At 40.3% G+C, this 19,942-nt stretch overlaps 2 protein-coding genes across 3 annotated transcripts; both read right to left on the bottom strand.

Annotated features, from left to right (window-relative positions):
- Positions 1-1,176: 1,176 nt before the first annotated feature.
- Positions 1,177-3,743, bottom strand: cacybp (calcyclin binding protein). Of its 2 annotated transcripts, NM_001140952.1 has the most exon segments (7): positions 1,180-1,794; positions 1,797-1,973; positions 2,146-2,240; positions 2,343-2,442; positions 2,563-2,659; positions 2,790-2,997; positions 3,444-3,527. In NM_001140952.1, coding segments are annotated over 7 exon segments (717 nt in total). In that variant the 5' UTR covers positions 3,462-3,527; the 3' UTR covers positions 1,180-1,772.
- A 4,470-nt stretch (positions 3,744-8,213) lies between these two features.
- Positions 8,214-11,051, bottom strand: mrps14 (mitochondrial ribosomal protein S14). The gene is made up of 3 exons (XM_014190605.2): positions 10,928-11,051; positions 9,486-9,650; positions 8,214-8,718 (listed from the first exon to the last, which is right to left on the bottom strand). The coding sequence occupies exons 1-3, from the start codon at positions 10,997-10,999 to the stop codon at positions 8,536-8,538; spliced, it is 420 nt and encodes a 139-aa protein (XP_014046080.1). The 5' UTR covers positions 11,000-11,051; the 3' UTR covers positions 8,214-8,535.
- Between the last annotated feature and the right edge of the window lie 8,891 nt (positions 11,052-19,942).

Below are 19,942 nucleotides of genomic sequence, written 5' to 3'. Positions count from 1 at the left end.
TTAAATTACATGTAATAAAATAAAAACAGCAATCAACGAACAGCATTTTATCACATTGACATCACTTGGCTGAACATATTGAGGCTGTCTACTCATTTCACTTCTGACAGTGCATGGGAAAGTGATTCCAGATGCCACCTAGTGGACTAAACATTGAATGGTTTCAGCATGAACTATATCACATTCGGCAGTGGTCGCGCGGGGGTCCGGCTTTAAATGTACTCATGAAAGTTGTAATAGTGGAGTGCACAAAGTGCAATTTCGAACTTGGGTAGTGCATCATCAGTTCCTTTTGTCATGTTAATCATTGCATAACTTAGAGAGCTATTTATAACTTGTCAGAAATGCCCAGATCAACTAGCCCATGCCAGCTAACGTTTTTTTTTATTTAGTTTTTTTAGCCTATAGATATAGCTGTAATTTTTTTGTCACTCAAATATCACATGAATACACATTAGACATGGCAAAATGTATAGAATTTAAAGGAAAATAGCTTTAAAACGGCTAAATGTTCTTTGCACGCCATGAGAAAATGTGTAGAATTGCAGGAAATAAGCTTTAAACATGCAAAATTCTCTACACCAATAAGAGGGGTGTGAACAGCTTGTCATGAACAGGGCTTGTGACCATAGAAATAGTCTAGGGATGCACAGCGATGTTCCCCAACGCTGGAAGGGGGGACCGCAACGCGGTGTCTGGATACAGCTTTTAGCCGTGGTATATTGGTCATATACCACAACCTCCTAAGGTGCCTTATTGCTATTATAAAACTTGTTAACATCGTAAAATGATTTTTATGTCATACCTCAGTCTGATATATCAGATTTCAGGCAATCAGGGCTCGAACCACCTGGTTTATAATGGCAAATGATCAGTGGCTGGGTTAATTCAGGATCTAGACACACCCAGTAGGTCAACCCTTTCTCAGCTTTACATGTTGAGACGCTGTGTTCAAAACGGTACATTTTCAGCAATCTGAAAGCTGCTTCCTTGGTTTTAGGCATAAAATACATTTTACGAATAAAGAATGTTTCTTTTTAATAAAGGTTCCTGCTAATAATTGCCCCCTCGTAATTCAAACAATGGCAATCCCTTTTATGTAGATGTCTCTGGGGTCTGCATCTTAATCACTTCACTTGCATTTCAGAACCAGACCATGGAAGGCAACAAGAAACATTTAGAGTGAATAACTTTTACATTTTATTCTGAAATGCATGAATGAATACATACATGAATGCAATTTTACCTTCACAAATATACTTTGTGATCTTCCTAATGAAGTGGGATTTTAACACAGTTATCACCGTTTGAATGATTTGAGGATTAACAGTACTGCAAACTTTCATTTTCAACCAGTTTAAGGTCTTTTAAGAGGGCATTGGAATGCAAAATCAATGTACAAAAATAAAAAAAACTAATGAAGGACTGGAAGGTTGGTAGATTTAGAGCAGTGGTGTCAAACTCATTCAATGGAGGGCCTAGTGCAGAGTTTTCCAAACTCAGTCCCTGGGATCCCAAGGGGGGAACGTTTAGGTTTTTGCCCTAGCACTACACAGCTGATTCAAATAATCACCAAGTTTAGATAATTTGAATGAGCTGAGGACAGAGTTTGGGAAACGCTGTCAGCAGGTTTTTGCTTACAATTAAGACCTAGACAACCAGGTGAGGGGAGCTATTTAATAATTTGTGATCTTAATTCATGAATTAAGTACAAGGGAGGAGTGAAAACATGCAGACACTCGGCTCTAGGTGTAATGAGTTTGACACATGATTTAGAGGGGGTGGATCAGGTTCAAAACATGCCCATGTTGCTAATGTCTCCATCTCCTTTGGCTTTCTTGTCCTGGGACTCAGACCAGGCCTTGTTGATGGTGCGCTTCATCTCATCGTCCCCATCAGAGTACATCTTTTTCAGCATGCTCATTAGTCCATCGCTAGGATCAGCATTCTCATCTGGGTTTACACTGGGCTTACTGTGCAAAAGCGACAATGTTATTTGTATTTCTCTAAAAAGGTTTGGCAGTAAACATCTTGTAGTGTCAAAGTTACAGCTCAATATCCATTACAAGTCTAATCAATTAAGAGTGATTTAATCTTGAACCATTCAATTATTTGGCCTAGCACACTAAATTGTGTTTGACTTACTCTTTTTCTTTGGTCTGTTTCTGCACCTGGGTTAAGCATTCCCACTTCTTGGTAGTCTTCTTCTTACACATTACCAGGACCATATCCGTTTTAATCTATAACAAATAAGGATACAACAAGGGATGTGTCATTTACACTTTGCCAAGATAAAGTATTGCAGTTTACAATGTTGATGTAAATCTAAAATAATCAAACACCTTTTTAGAGCTGCCCTGAACATCAACAGGATTAAGAAGATTGTTGATCGTCATTTGATGGTTCTTCCCATCCAAATCGTTCACAAGTAGAACGAAAGACCTGTATGAGGGAAACAATATCAGTTTAAATAAGATAAAAACAGGAAAATGTGTTGACTAAGAGAGAGCAAAAAAGGGATTGAAGCATTTATCAATGTGACATGACTAATGCATAGCCTACCTCTCTGTGAAAGTGACCTTCACATTTTCTGGTGCAATCTTGTGTACGCCATTGAGGGTGATGTAGATTTTGACAAATTTTTCTGATTGGTCCCACCCTGCGTCAAAGAACATGCATTCATTGTAAAAGCAGCAGTCGCTGTTGCCTACATTTTTTTTTACATTATTGTTTGCTAGCTGAGCTGCTAGGAAAGCAATTAATACTTTTGGATATTACAAAAGTAGTACCATAGTTGTTTATTTTGACTGTGTATGCTTTTGAGGCAGAGGTTGGATCTGCCTCCCTTTTTGCCTGCTGCTCTTTCTGATGTCGCTTCACTGAAATCTCCTTCTCAATCTTCTTCTGTTCCAATTTCAGGACATCCTGAACACGTGTTCTCTCAGACTTCTCCAGAAGACTGGCGATCTCCTGTAGGTCTGTCTCCAACTGGTTGATCTAAGTATATAAAAAAAAACATCGAGAATAAAGTTAACGTTAGCTAGCAAACATTGATTTGCAACAGCTAGCTAGTAAGCAACTCACTCGTTAGCTAGCTAACAAGTAAATTAGCTGCCACACCAAAACGCCAACATTAAGCTAACACACATAGCTAACTAAAGTTAACTAGCTACTTGACATGCCACGGTTGACTTAATATTTAGTTAACGTTACTGGCCCGTACAACCTGTGTACAATTTAGATAATATTAAAATGACTAGAATTAAGTATTCTAGCTCATTTCCAATTCTATGGCGCAACATCAGCTAACGTTAGCTAGCTTGCTAACGTTGACGTCCCAGATAAGCATTGGTAGAAAACTGGCAAGTAACCCAGATGAGAAGACTTTGACCGGGCTATTTTCATGCAATCCTCAGCAGTCCCATAACAAGATGGCTAATTACCTGTTCGCTGAGGTCCATTTCGTCGTTTATTCTGTAAGGTTTGTATGGGTGTGTTTTGGATAGATGAACAGCGAAGTTTCCAGTGTTCCTTTGTAACAATGAAAATGCTCCGTCTAGAGCGATTGGTGTTTCACTTGAGTTCCGTCAATATTTTCACCTTTCGCTATCGGTCAAAATGTGCACTGTACAAGGTCCACGGATACCTGAAAATCAATTTGCCTATTAATCATTTTTTTCTCACTTTTCTTTCACATTACCAGAGTTGACGGAAACAAGTACAACTACTATTTGGCTCAGAATAGAAATCGACAGTGTATTTAGACGAAAGCACTATATTTGCTCTGAGACGCAGTAGTAGTACGTTTTATTGGTTTCTCGCAGTCACATTGAATTGTACACATTTACAATCATAACATCAATCATATATAATTATCGAATAGTAAAATCCTAAACTAGCAAAACACTTGTGCAATATGCCGAAATCGCTCTGCCATTTCCTGGTTGCTAAAATTCTAATATATCGCCTAATTTCATTTGTGTTGAGAATCAACGTACAATCTAAACCGCTGTGAAATATAATGTCAATAACCAAAAACATTGTATTTTCAGCTGGTTGAAGCTGGTGTACAAAACTGAAAGTAAAGACACAAAAACTAAACTTAAGAACAGAAAGCATACAAATAGTGCACATAGAACTGATCTACCGCTTCTTATATACTGTCAACAAATATAAAGGCAACATGCAACAATTTCAACGATTTTAATGAGTTATAGTTTATATAAGGAAATCAGTCAAATAAAATAAATTAATCAGGCCCTAATCTATGGATTTCACATGACTGGGCAGGGGCGCAGCCATGGGTGGGCCTGGGAGGGCATAGACCCACCGACTTGGCAGCCAGGCCTACCCACTGAGGAGCCCAGCCAATCAGAATGAGTTTTTCCCCACAAAGGGGCTTTATTAAAGCAGTCCTGGGCTGGTGTGGTTACACGTGGTCTGCGGTTGTGATGCCAGTTGGACTTAATACCAAGTTCTCTAAAACGACGTTGAGGTGGCTTATGGTAGAGAAATTAACATTAAATTATCTGGCAACAGCTCTGGTGGACATTCCTGCAGCCAGCATGCCAATTGCACACTCCCTCAAAATATGTGGCAAGGTGTTGTGTGACAAAACTGCACATTTTAGAGTGGCCTTTTATTGTCCCCAGCACGATCATGTAATCGTGTAACGGATCATACTGTTTAATCAGCATCTTGATATGCCACACCTGTCATGTGGATGGATTATCTTGGCAAAGGAGAAATGCTCACTAACAGGGATGTAAAGAAAGTTGTGCACAAAATGAGAGAAATAAGCTTTCTGTGCATATGGAAAAATTCTGGGATCTTTTATTTCAGGGAAAACAGAAAGGAAAATGCCACACACTGCTGCTCATGCTCTCAGGTGATATTTATTTATAACAACGTTTCAACCCTTAGGTCTTCATCATGCATCCATATCCCAGGTGGGGGTGGAAGGTCTTATATATAGGGGCAGTACTCAGTGACATCACTTCCTGAAACAGGAAGTAAAAAATGTATAACACAATATTAACATTCAATGTATCAAAATATATGATCATACACAAGGAATGTGAATGTGATCAATATTTACAGTAATATACATACACATACAATATATTTTATTTCAGCTCATGAAAACATGGGACCAACACAAATCAAATTGTATTTGTCACATGCACATGCTCTTACAAGCCCTTAACCAACAATGCAGTTCAAGAAATAGAGTTAAGAAAATATTAACAAAATAAACTAAAGTGAAGAAAAAATATCTCAATCCAAAAAGTAACACAAGAAAATTACATAACAATAACGAAGCTAGATACACGGGGTGCGGGTACCGAGTCAATGTGCGGGGGTAAAGGTTAATCAATGGCATTTGGAAAGTGACAAAGCGTAGACAATAAACAGCGAGTAGCAGCAGTGTAAAAACAAAGGGGGGGTCAATGGAAATAGTCCAGGTGGCCATTTGATTCATTGTTCAGCAGTCTTATGGCTTGGGGGTAGAAGCTGTTAAGGAGCCTTTTGGTCCTAGACTTGGTGCTCTGGTACTGCTTGCCATGCGGTAGCAGAGAGAACAGTCTATCACTTGGGTGACTGGAGTCTTTGAACATTTCTTGGGCCTTCCTCTGACACCGCCTAGTATATAGGTCCTGGATGTCAGGAAGCTTGGCCCCAGTGATGTACTGGGCCGTACGCACTACCCTCTGTAGCGCCTTACAGTCAGATGCCGAGCAGTTGCCATACCATGTGGTGATGCAACCAGTCAGGATGCTCTCGATGGTGCAGCTGTAGAACTTTTTGAGGATCTGGGGACCCATGCCAACTTGACATGTTGTATTAATATTTTTGTTCAGTACTTTCTTTCAATGAGAATGACAGATCTATAGCTCACATTTCTATGTGAATTTGGTCAGGTCGCCCAAAAAGTTACATATTGCAGCTTTAATATAATACATTTTTAAAATATGCCTTCCTAATATTGAGTTGCATCCCCTTTTGCTCTCAGGACAGCCTCAAATCATCGGGGCATGAACTACAAGGTGTCGAAAGCGTTCCACAGGGATGCTGGCCCATGTTGACCCTACAGTTGTGTCAAGTTGGCTGGATGTTGGGTGGTGGACCATTCCTGATACACAAGGGAAACGGTTAAGTGTGAAAAACCCAGCAGCGTTGCAGTTCTTGAGACACTTAAATCAGTGCGCCTGGTACCTACTACCATAGGCTGTTCAAAGGCACTTAAATATTTTGTCTTGCCCATTCACCCTCAGAATGGCATGCATACACAAGCCATGTCTTAAGGCTTGAAAATATTTATTCAACCTGTCTCTCCTCTTTATCTACACTGATTGAAGTGGATTTAAAATGTGACATCAATAAGGGATCATATCTTCACCTGGTCAGTCTGTCATGGAAAGAGATGTTCCTAATGTTTTGTACACTGTGTATACAAAACAACAATACTACGACAACAAGGTAAGGGGTGGCAGCTTTAGAAAATACATCTTTAGCGTTCTTAGGAAGGCATTTTTAAGGCCCTGGGCTATTTGGTGTGTGCATTGATCTGTTTAGTGAAGTATGAAATGGGAGAGTTCTGATAACGGCCTGTGCGTGTCATGGGAGTGCTCAGTTTGTGGCTGTTTGCCCGTCCAGTAATTTGCTGTCTAGTTGGGGTGAGCCAGTCTGAAAACTGGGAGTTCTCCAGGGATTTAGCAAATAGGAGTCTACATCAATGACCATGTTTACATGCACACAGTATTCTGGATAGTAGCTCATATCCCGCTTAAGGTCTTATTCGGGATAAGCTGTTTACACACACCTTTGATATTCCACTCATGAGTATCCCTGTATCCAAAAATAAACAGAATATTCATAATTTAAGTATATGGGTTAAATGGAATAGTAACTGAAATCTGGACACTGACTGTAGGCCTATAGACTCTCACATGTTGCGTAATATAATAATATTAACTTCGCAGAATTATGCATTTCTTGCAGTGAAAATATTCAACAAATGTTAATTTTGTCTCGGGAACAGGAGTGGAGAAATATTTATTTCAGCATCTCTTGAGATAATGCAAATGTGTGTAATGTGTTATCTTGCCACTGTTATGCAAGCAGTCAGTATTCCAACCACATAACACATGCACCCAAGACCAACTGAAGTCTTATCAAGTTATCAGCTTCTCATTTCCTTAAAACCGGTCAAACTGATGACATTTGGCTTTTTGCACAGGACCAATCTTTCCACTGTTTTGGAGTTATTGCGTTTTCTCCCCGGTCCCTAAATGAAACCGACTACTTTACCGGTGTTGAATAGATTACTAATGCATTCATTCTGTTGATGTAAGTCATTCTAGTGAGCACTACTTTTAGTCTTCTTGGGCAACAACTTATAACAGAAGAGAAGCTGCATGTTCAAACTATAGCTGACAAACAAATGGCCTGCCAAATGTCAGAAATTATAAGTAGAAACATGTCTAAATTAGGGGTGAAAGTAGCCAGTAGGCAATTATTTATTGTAGGCTAAATTATGGTGGATCAAACTGTGCAGGTAGCCTACTTTTTGACAGTCAGATGAAAACATCACAACACCCATGATATGTGCAACTGAGCCTGCGCAGACCGCAAACACAACAGTAAACAGGATGAGATGTTTACATGCCACAGTATCCCGTTTTAGATCAGCATATCCCAGGCATCTTATGCAGGTTTCTCATAACCGGGATACAAGCTTTTTCAGGTTATTGTAAACGGGATGATGTTTATATGTGTCAACTCAAAAACAGAATACTTGAGTATCCCGAATAATAACGGGACACTGGTGTGCATGTAAACGTAGTTAATGTCTCAGTGATAAATGTGAGGCACACTAGTTGTGAAAAAGATCTGTGAAAAGACCTGATGTCATTGTTCAAAAGACCAGTTAGTGAAAAACATTTTTGAACGAATTGGGCTCCCTGTGTAAACGCAGCCATTGAATAGTTACATTCAGTAATGGAAAAGACACTTTGCTAGTGAAAGCACTTTGTCAGAATGATAACAAGTGAATGGACAACCTCATTTGAGCACTGTGAGCTCTCAGCAATACCAAATGGTTAATTGAACATAACTTATAATTTTCTATCTCAGGAGCATCCTTGACATAAGGCTTTTTACTACACGAACAGCTAAGCACCGATTCTCATTAAAAGACAATCAGGAGGGGATTCAAACATACATCCTTTTATTTGTTTTAATACAGTTGACACCTTCAAGCTGTCAGTTGCAACCTTCAATTAACATAATTCAAAGTGGGGTGGAAAAGAAATACAGATTTCACAGCATAGTGTACTGTGTTGGTCCGGTCGTCCGACAATGAGTACCCTAATCACCAGTAGTGTAGTAGAGGATAAATGCATGTAAATGCTTTTATATTTTGCATGAGTGTTTACCCGTCTTTTACAGGTTTAGGGAGCATTACTTTACTCACTGCAAACGATGACCACCTATTAGTTTTTTTTTACCACTACATCATTGAGATAAATAAAATCACCACATGGCCCGCTGTATTCCAGACATCTGGTTGTGGTCCGCCAGGTGACGGAAGACTATGCGACTGAGACGCCACCTGCGCTTGACGCCCCGCGGCCGTGAGGTCATCACACATCTATTCCGGATTCGTACTGGGCAGCTGTCACGTGGTAGCGCGGCGATTTCTTTATCAGCAACATCCTGCAAGGACAGTTATTTGTCATGTAAAATAGTGGAGGCTTAATATTTCATCAAACATAAGCTACTCAAACAAGTTGTCGTTACCATTAATGAAATTATAATTGATGTTATCATAGGACATCCCGCCCCAGTAGTTTCAAGTTTCAATGTCACGCACACAAGTACAGTGAAATGCCTTTCTTGCAAGCTCTAAACCCCACAACGTAGTAATCAATATCAATGTGGCACTAAATGCAACATAAGGGGGGAAAAAGGAAGAACATGATCTGTGCGTTGGAGATGTTGACGTTGAGTATGAGGTGTCTTTTCTCATTAACGACAGCTTTGCTATCGTTAATGTCAAAATACATTCTTTACTCAACAAATATGGAGTTTTACTGGGCAATGATCTTCATTTACTCCCTTTACGGCCAGTATGTACTTCCGAAAATGTACAAGCACCTGGAAAAAAATGCCACTTTGGCACCTCCAATGTACAGAGCTATTGTAGACTTACAACCTGTGCGTGGCAGTAATGAGTGATTGGAGGTGCCGAATAGGATTTTTTTCAGTTGCTTGTAATTAAAAAAATATTATTTTTGTTGCTGTCTAATGGGAGCTGAATCGAAACTTCCTAGGCGTTAGAGAAGACACGTCATACTCATCGTCGGCATCTCTAACGCACAGATACTGGGGCAAGGACATCCCAACAAACTATTCAACAAAACACTGAACATTACAACCACAGAAAAGATAGTTGAAGCACAATATGCATAATTGTGGGCTACCTGAAGCTCCTTGGGGAGAACAGTGTTCTTCCTTAGTGCATTGATCCGTAGTCTTTCATCTGCATAGTCAAAGGCCATCTGCCTTCTCTTCACGTCGCGTAGCATTCTCCAGTCAACATAGTACCCTCTGACCTGCTCCACCACACTCCAGCAGCTTCTCAGAGTCTGGAACACAGAATAAGTTGAGAAACCATACACAGATAATAGCATACAGGAGATCTACCTCTGGTCCACGTTCATGCGTAGGATGCGCATACAGCTCGTAGTGTTGATCCAACGCATGCACGTGTATCAGAAGCCAGTCTGGTGGGACACAAAGTGCTGCTCAAACGTTTTCCTTCGTAGTTAGAAGACTTAGCCAAAAGGCCGGCAGATGGCAATAGTAATTTAATCTTACCATACAAAGGAAACGCCTTTGCAGCCTGAATAGAGAATGTACGAACCGGTCCACAGTTGATACGAGTGTATAACCGGCTGCATGCAGTCTCTTTGGACGGTAAGCTGAAATGGCTCAATATCGCCATCTGCCGGTCTTTGGGCAACAGAAGAATGACCGCGCATGCAGAGAAAAGCTATCCAGCACTCTAGCAACATCTTTACTTTGGTAAGTTACGAAAATAGATTGAAGCCAGTAGTCACTTAACAAAGTTAGGGAAACAAACATTTTCTATGAAAGGATAAATGGAAAGCATCAGAGCATAGAGGCCATAGTGATCCTGTTAAATTACTAGAGGGGCAATGTCATAAACACTCAAAGTTCCAAAATGGGGTGAATATGGCAGCCATATTGGTCAGGGAGAAATCCAAACCAGTCTAATTGGAATTAATGGCAGTAGAAGGATGACCCTGACTTGTGCAGGAAAATAAAATGTGATATTAGAAATTGTGTAATGAATTAGTCAAAAATGATCAATAGTTTATACAGGTTTTATACACATTTTCTGTATAAATAGCCTCATATGTAAACAAACCATAAATGTCACCAATTTTGTTTTTTGGAAAGCTGTGAGTATTGATATGATACAATATCAGTTCCTGTATCAACTTGTCTTAAGTCCTATCATCAACTGACTTCAGCCAGTGTATGGCTGTGGATTGACTGCATGGTCAATGTAATATTGGCAAAATGTATGGAATCACTCCTCAAACTGCCTTGCTAGCCTAATGCAGATAAATTCATTATTTTACATTATCTTATCACAGCACTGGCAAACCATGGTTGACCAACTCCCTGACCTTTATCCCATCATAAGAAGGCTCATGCCATTCTAGTATTCTAATTATTTTATGGTAGAGGCAAATAATTAGTTGTCGCGCGATGGACCAGAGCTAGCCTTTCGTTAGCATACTAGCTAGCAACTCCCGTCTTCTGCTCCTCTTTCAGGCTATAAAGTCCACAACTGAAATGTACCCTTGATGAAATCTGTAACAATAATTCATACCTGTTTATGTGTACAAAAGGAGGAGTGAAAAACATTTAACCCCGCAAATGCAGTCCTACAGGCCGCCGCCATCTTGACAATTACGTCTTCTTCTGTAATGCTCGAAATGTTGATTTGCACAATACTACCACCTTGCGACAAGGCGGGAGTTGGCCTGCATGTAGTTTTCACTGGGTTGTCACTATTACAGCCACAAAGTAAAATAGTCAATATCTCAACAATTCATGAAAACAAAAAAATGTTGGTCTTAATTTAAGGCTAGGTTAGGCATCAGGTTAGCAGTGTGGTTAAGGTCAGAGTTAAGGTTAGTGTTAGATTTAAAATCAGGTTTTGAGAGAAATTGTAGGAATAGGCAGGGTTTAGCCATAATTATGATATTGTAACTAGTGACGACCATTTACACTGTGTGAACTCATTCAGGTCAGGTGCAATGCAAATGCAATAAACACAAAATATCTTGAATAACAATAATAAATACAATTAAATTAGGCTTTAATGACTAGATCGCGAAGGGAAGAAGAGAGAGATTCCCTGCAGAACCCCATTTTCACCTAAGGATGGCAGTACTTGTTCACAGTGATGAAGTGATTTGATATCTGAGTCTCAATAATGTTTGGATTTAATCAGTTTCACATCAAATCGGTTAAGAGGGCAGTCCTTAAGCATTTATAAAACAATACAAGTGAATTCTTTCACAATTTTCCACCAGACCATCATCATATGTAGCTGCTTGAAGATGCGTTCCTGGATAAATACTAACACATAATAAACTGCTAATGTGTTCATAATAAAGAGACACAATATGGAGCTAAGTTGGAATTTTGAATACAGTTCAACTCATCAAATTCACATTATACACTATGTGTATAATGTGAGATACCCTCCCTCGGCTGGCTCTAGGCATAAGCGACATAAGAGGTCGCTTAGGACCCCTGGCCGATAGGGGGCCCACAAAAACAAAAAACAAAAAAATGTGTATATATATATATATATATATATATATATATATATATATATATATATATATATATATATATATATATATATATACAGTACCAGTCAAAAGTTTGGACACACCTACTCATTCAAGGGTTTTTCGTTATTTGTACTATTTTCTACATTGTAGAATAGTGAAAACATCAAAACTATGAAATAACACACATGGAATCATGTAGTAACCCAAAAAGTGTGGAACAAATCAAAATTCATTTTAGATTCTTCAAAGTAGCCACCCTTTGCCTTGATGTCAGCTTTGCACACTCTTGGCATTCTCTCAACCAGCTTCACCTGGAATCCTTTTCCAACAGTCTTGACGGTGTTCCCACATATGCTGAGCACTTGTTGGGTGCTTTTCCTTCACTCTGCGGTCCAACTCATCCCAAACCATCTCAATTGGGTTGAGGTCGGGGGATTGCGGAGGCCAGGTCATCTGATGCCGCACTCCATCACTCTCCTTCTTGGTCAAATAGCCCTTACAAAGACTGGAGGTATGTAGGGTCATTGTCCTGTTGAAAAACAAATGATAGTCCCACTAAGCGCAAACCAGATGGGATGGCGTATTGCTGCAGAATGCTGTGATAGCCATGTTGGTTAAGTGTGCCTTGAATTCTAAATAAATCACAGACAGTGTCACCAGCAATGCACCCCCACACTATCACACCTCCTCCTTGCTTTATGGTGGGAGCCACACATGCAGAGATCATCCGTTAAAACTTTTTAGGGATAGGGGGCAGTATTTTCACGTCCGGATGAAAAGCGTGCCCAAAGTAAACTGCCTGTTACTCAGGCCCAGAAGCAAGGATATGCATATAATTAATAGATTTGGATAGAAACCACTCTGAAGTTTCTAAAACAGTTAGAATAATGTCTGTGAGTATAACAGAACTGATTTGTCAGGCGAAACCCCGAGCACAATCCATCCAGGGATTTTTTTTTTGAGGTCATTGTTTTTTCCAATGCCTTTCTATGGGAAACCTGATTTATTAGGGCCCAGATTGCACGTCCTATGGCTTCCACTAGATGACAACAGTCTTTAGAAATTGGTCGATGTTTTTCTTTTGAGAAATGAAGAAGTAGTGCTGTTTGTACGTGTCACTCTGAAGGTCTCTAGTATTTTGGTACGCGTGAACAGGAGCGTGCACCGTGTTATTTTTCTTCGGCATTGGAAACAGATTATCCCGTCTTAAATTTTGTAGATTATTTACATTTTAGGATACCTGAGGTTGGATTAGGAACGTTGTTTGAAATGTTTGGACCAAGTTTACAGGTAACTTATTAGATACTTTGTAGTCATGTTGGGCGAGTTGGAACCGGTGTATTTCTGAATCAAACGCGCCAAATAAATTGACATTTTGGGGATATAAAGAAGGAATTTATCGAACAAAACGACCATTCATTGTGTCACTGAGACATTTGGGATTGCAAAAAGAAGATCTTCAAAGGTAAGGCATTTATTATATCGTTATTTCTGACTTTTGTGTCGCACCTGCCTGGTTGAAAAATGATTTTCATGTGTTTGTATGCAGGGCGCTGTCCTCAGATAATCGCATGGTGTGCTTTCGCCGTAAAGCCTTTTTGAAATCTGACATTAACAAGGATTAATGTCTGGATTAACAAGAAATTAAGCTTTATTTTGATGTATTACACTTATATTTTCGTGAATGTTGAATATTTATATTTTTGTAGTTTGAATTTGGCGCTCTGCAATTTCACCGGATGTTGTCAAAGCTATCCCGCTAACGGGATTGGCGCGTTAAGGGATCACTGAAAGGTTTTAACCTACTCTGCATCTCACAGATGACACGCGGTTGGAACCAAAAATCTCAAATTTGGACTCATCAAACCATACAACAGATTTCCACCAGTCTAATGGCCATTGCTCGTGTTTCTTGGCCCAAGCAACCTCTTTCTGAGGTTGGTAACTCTAATGAACTTATCCTCTGCAGCCGAGGTAACTGTGGGTCTTCCTTTCCTGTGGCGGTCCTCATGAGAGCCAGTTTTATCATAGCGCTTGATGGTTTTTGCAACTGCACTTGAAGAAACTTGACATTTTCCGCATTGACTGACCTTCATGTCTTAAAGTAATGATGGACTCTTTCCTTATTTGAGCTGTTTTTTCTTCCTCTTTTACCAAATAGGGCTATCTTCTGCATACCACCCCTACCTTGTCACAACACAACTGTGCCTTTGAACGGGGTATGGTCTAGTCACGCTGCTGGGTTTTTCACGCTCAACAGTTTCCTGTGTGTATCAAGAATGGTCCACCACCCAAAGGTCATCCAGCCATGTTGACACCACTGTGGGAAGCATTGGAGTCAACATGGGCCAGCATCCCTGTGGAATGCTTTCGACACCTTGTAGAGTCCATGCCCAACGAATTGAGGCTGTTCTGAGGGCAAAAGGGGTTTAACTCAATATTAGGAACGTGTTCTTAATGTTTTGTCCACTCAGTGTTTATTTTTTGGAACTCAGTCTGTTGACTGTTGAGAGTTAGAATAGTAGAATACACAAGTTGCAATATCAACGTTTGGTTGTGCATCAGCAGTTTTTCTCTTGTTATGTCAGTCACTGACAGTCACTCAATTTGCCATGTCAGCACACATTTTTAAGATTGGTAAGTTATCCTAGCCAGCTATCTAAACTTATAGTCATCATGGTCAAATTATCTACCGGGCCGAGGGGCCCGTGCCCAGGGCCCTGACCTCCAGGGGCCCTGTCATGCCAAATAGTGTCTCCCTGCCCAAAAGTGTCCCCCCTGCATCACAATAGGATTCGAGAAGCTACTATCATCTGTTGCTAGAACATGCCAAATTCTGCCCGGGCTACGTAATGAAAGAAAAAATCTGTGAGGTAAGCTTTTCCAAATCTCTTTATTTAGCTAGCTAGCTAAGCTAAGCTTTGTTTTGTACTATTTGTGTTTGTAGAAATTCAGTTGATTTAAATAGCTATCTCGAATACTAAGTAGCCTATGACAAGTGTTATGACAAGTGCTATATCAGCTTTGAAATGTTATGGGAAATAGGTGAACTCCATTAATCAATCTTCTGGTCATCATGAGTGATCAGATTGTACCTGGGTCTACCAATAGAGAAGCTGATTTTAGACTAGCAATAACAGTACCTATTGAATACCAATGTATGTGTGTAAATTACTTGATTTCTTGCTGAATTAGTACATTCATGATAGGTGTTTATCCTTTGTTTTTTTTTTGGTTCCATACCAGGCTGCCATGGCGTGGGCTTCTGTCAAACAACTTCCTCCCTGCAACAATAAAAATGCGAGCTGAGCTTTCAAAAATCTGGAGGCAAGACATTCAGATATTTTCCATGTTTACATCGCACAATGAATTATCTGATTATATAATTGTTTAAATTAGCATAATGTCTCAATTACAAGCAGTATGTTGCCCTTCTTTTTTAAAGCTCCATTCCTCTGAAATCCCTACCATCACTGCCACTGATACCTCCGGAACTTTCATTACGCACACCTGGCCCCTATTCCCATTGATTAGTAATTGTATAAGTGTGCCCTTGGTTCACCATTTTCGTATATTGTTACAAAGTCTGTTGGTCGTGTGAGTACCTGTGCTGTGTTTTGGCTTTCGTGCCGTGTGTATTGCACAGATGATTACAAGAGATGTTCAGGACCAGTTTATTACTGGCCACCCATTCCAAAACAGACTGCAACTCTTTGCAGTGACTTCATTAGCTGTGGTTGCTGATGCGTATATGGTTGAATCATCAGCATACATGGACACACATGCTTTGTTTAATGCCAGTGGCAGGTCATTGGTAAAAATAGAAAAGAGTAGAGGGCCTAGAGAGCTGCCCTGCGGTACACCATACTTTACATGTTTGACATTAGAGAAGCTTCCATTAAAGAAAACCCTTTGAGTTCTGCTAGATAGATAGCTCTGAATCCACGCTATGGCAGAGGTTGAAAATCCAGAGCACATGTTTTTTCAACAACAGGTTATGGTCAATAATATCAAAGGCTGCACTGAAATCTAACAGTACAGTTCCCACAATCTTCTTCTTATTAATTTATTTTAGCCAATCATCAGTCATTTATGTCAATGTTTAGTTCCTTTCTCTATAAGCATGCTGAAAGTCTGTTGTTAATTTGTTTACAGAGAAATAGCATTGTATTTGGTCAAACACCATTTTTTCCAACAGTTTGCTGAGAGCTGGCAGCAAGCTTATAGGTCTGCTGTTAGGACCAGTAAAGGCCGCTTTACCACTCTTGGGTAGTGGAATTACTTTGGCTTCCCTCCATGCCTGAGGACAAAGACTTTCCTCTAGGCTCAAATAAAAATATGACACATAGGAGTGGCTATAGAGTCAGCTACCATCCTCAGTAGCTTTCCATCTAAGTTGTCAATGCCAGGAGGTTTGTCATTATTGATCGATAACAATTTTTCCACGTCTCCCACACTAACTTTACAATATTCAAACTTACAATGCTTTTCTTTCACTATTTGTTTTTTTATGCATGAATACAATTGCTCACTGTTTGTTGTTAGCATTTCCTGCAAAGTTTGCCCACTTTGCCAATTAAATAATAATTAAAATAATTGGCAACATCAAATGGTTTTGTGATGAATAAGCCATCTGATTTGATGAAAGATGGAGTTGAATTTGTCTTTCTGCCCATAATTTCATTTACTCTGTTTGTTTTCCATCATTCTTTATATCATTGATCTTGGCTTCATAATAAAGTTTCTTCTTCTTTTTGTTGAGTTTAGTCACACAATTTCTCAATTTGCAGTAAGTAAGCCAGTCAGATGTACAGTCAGACTTATTAGCCACTCCTTTTACCCCATCTCTTTCAACCATACTGTTTTTCAATTCCTCATCAATCAATGGACCTTAACAGTTCTAACAGTCAGTTTCTTAACAGGTGCATGTTCATCAATAATTGAAAGAAGCAATTTCATAAATTCATCAGTGGACAATGAGCCTGTCATAGCAGATGTAAGCAATGTCCCCACGCGCTCTGGCAGCTTTCATGTCTGGGATCAGTTCTTTCCTCTTCTGGTGCACAGCTTCAGGATAGTCCTTGTTGAGGAAGATATATGTTCCTCTCAAGTTCTTGGCTCTTTCCAGAACAGCTACCTTGTCCTTGAACGTCAGGAACTTGACCACTATCGGTTTGGGCCTATCACATGGGCCGGTTGTGGGTTTCCCAGTCCTGTTGGCTCGCTCCACCTCAATCTTTCTGTGGTCCATCTTCAATTTCTCAGAGATCATTTCTCTCACTTTGTCCTCAGACTCCATCCAGGTCTCATGTGGAGATTCTGCAATTCCGTCCACAACCATGTCATTCCGCCTTGATTGTCCCTCAAGATTTATCTGTCAGTAAATGACGAGTGACAAACAAACAAGGGTAACATCTCAATTGTCCAAATGGCTTCCTCTCCCTGTGTCTTCTTAATCTGCACTAATGAAAAATATCTGGACGATGTAAAACCTATCATCTCTCCCTTCTGTTTGAATAATTCTCCCACCTGTCTCCTGATTCTGCCTCTTCCTGTCCTCATCCTGTTAGTGGTTCTCTCCTCTTCCTTCAGATGAAATCCTGTGTCTAGTGACATCCGATTGCCCAACAACCTGCCCACTCAACCCGACCCGACCCCAACCCCTCCTCCCTCCTATGTCTGACCACTGGCTGCTTTCTCTCCAACTTCGACTGCCAGTCGTACCCCTCCTCAAGAAACGAACACTTCTAAAACAGGTATCCTTTCTTTCTTTTCTATCTATAAACTGTGTCGTAACAGCGATGAACAAATCAGATTCAGTTGTTAACTAAACATACAATTAATTTGTGCTATATCTTGAACTTAGCCTGCCTTCTAGACCGAGATTTTGTATTTCGGTCTAGCAGTATAACACTAACCCATCATGCGAGTTAATTACATGTTGACGCAGACAGGAAGCAGAATGGAGCATGTGCGCGCAAACATTGACATCAATGTTTGGTTTTGATTTGAAGGGGGGGTGGTAGTATCTAACAGTTTTATTTAATTATTTCCTGGATATTGCTCGGTGATCCAAACAACGCATATCTTTTCAGAACCGTCCACTGACCACGGATATACCCTCTGACATGGTAAAAAGATATCAAAACCGGCACAGACACAGGTTGGTAAAAAAGTTGCACGGATGGTTTGTACGAAAGGTTTCCACTCTCGAGCTGTTCTCACACTAGGTGTGACGTGGGGCCCGTCGGTGGTGTTTACTTATTAATGGATGACGGGTCGCGATCATTTCGGTTATAAGGGTGCTCTTACACTCTGTGAATTATATTTGTGTATGCATACCATTTTGAGTATTATAGCACGTTAGTGTGCCTCTTCAGTGTATTTGGCCTGTTAAGAGAGTTAGTAATTATTAGTTGGTCAAGCCTAAGATGGCACCGGAGCATGTTACGTTGGAAATTGTATTAGCTCCCACCCTTTCCGGGGTCCTTATAGGAATTAGTCATATTCCATCCATCCAGTAATTTTTTATGGCCTAGTCATTGATGTGTTACTACTGCCACCTAGTGGTGCTTTAGTTTAATCACTTTATATGTCATAAAATGGTTATAGTGATGCCTTTATAGTTTATATTGTAAGTGGTGTCATATAATGTCATTGAATTTCTATGTATGTTATCCTGATATTAATGGCACTTTGTATTCTGCTCTCTCACTCTTCAACACCCATAGTTATGGATCAGTGGTACACGCAGTAGCCTTCCTAGTGATCAACGCATAACCCTGTACATACTTTGCCTGTTAAATACTGTTATTCCTCCAAGTAATCTACAAGTCAACCATTCACTGTGCATTGCCATCATTGCGTTCTAACTGGCGCCCGGAGGCGAACATGCCCAAACCAAACCAGCAACCCTAAGAATAATACAGTCCTTTAGCCCTTACATGCGAGGAACCTCAGATATTCTCGTCCAATCCATTTTAAAAGGGAGGCAAAGCAAGCGGACGTGACGAATTGAAGACAAAAAGACAAATTGAGAAAGAGCTTATCCCTAAATCCCAAATCAACCCCTAGCCCTTACACCCTATACACTTGTGTAGACCTGAGCGGATTGGATAGGTGTAAGCAATATGGGGACAATTTAACCTGGCCTGGATCTACTTGTAACTTGTGTGTTTTCTTTCTGCATCCTTCTATGCCTCTGTCTCTTTCTTTTTCCCTTTAACTCTGCTCCTGTTCTTCAGGATCTAGGGGTTCTGCCATGCTCTGAGACACCTATGGTATCCCTTCCCCAGACCTGGACCCACCTGATGTCCTCTAGGGGTTCTGTCATGCTCTGAGAAGCCTACCGTATCCCTTCCCCAGACCTGGACCCACCTGATGTCCTCTAGGGGTTCTGTCATGCTCTGAGAAGCCTACTGTATCTCTTCCCCAGACCTGGACCCACCTGATGTCTTCTAGGGGTTCTGTCATGCTCTGAGAAGCCTACCGTATCCCTTCCCTACCGTATCCCTGGATCGACTTGATGTCCTCCATGATCAACCATCCTCCAAGATCCCACTTTTCATTACATTATCTACAGCTACTGTTAAGGTCATGTGGTTTGATCTAATCTGCTATGGACCTGAGTTTAACATATCATCCTGGGCACAGTGAGATACACTGATGCACTACATACACTAGCACTGCAAACACTCCAAGAGCAAAGAGAACAGCTGTGCCTGGACTTTACAGTCTCCCTCTTCAAGTTCACCTTCTGAGACTGGCTGCCTGTCGAGGGAAAGTGACTGGCAGAACCACCTGTACACCCACCTCTTCTCTATCCTACACGCCAGAACTGAGATGTTTAAAAATCTGACCCTACTTCTCCCAAGACTGTCCCCATCTCATACTATGTACTTTACTTGTCATTCATACTTCTGTTTTATCAACTAAATTGTATTTTATTGTTTGTGTTGATGTTTGCCTATACTCATGTATTTCAGTCTGTAACTGCCATGCGGGTATATACAATAAAATCAACAAGTTCATGACACACC

Source organism: Salmo salar, chromosome ssa03 (genome assembly GCF_905237065.1).
Source record: "Salmo salar chromosome ssa03, Ssal_v3.1, whole genome shotgun sequence".
Taxonomy (NCBI): domain Eukaryota; kingdom Metazoa; phylum Chordata; class Actinopteri; order Salmoniformes; family Salmonidae; genus Salmo; species Salmo salar.
The sequence above is the reverse complement of the archived record's forward strand: the minus strand, read 5'-3'. Positions and strand labels throughout refer to the sequence as shown.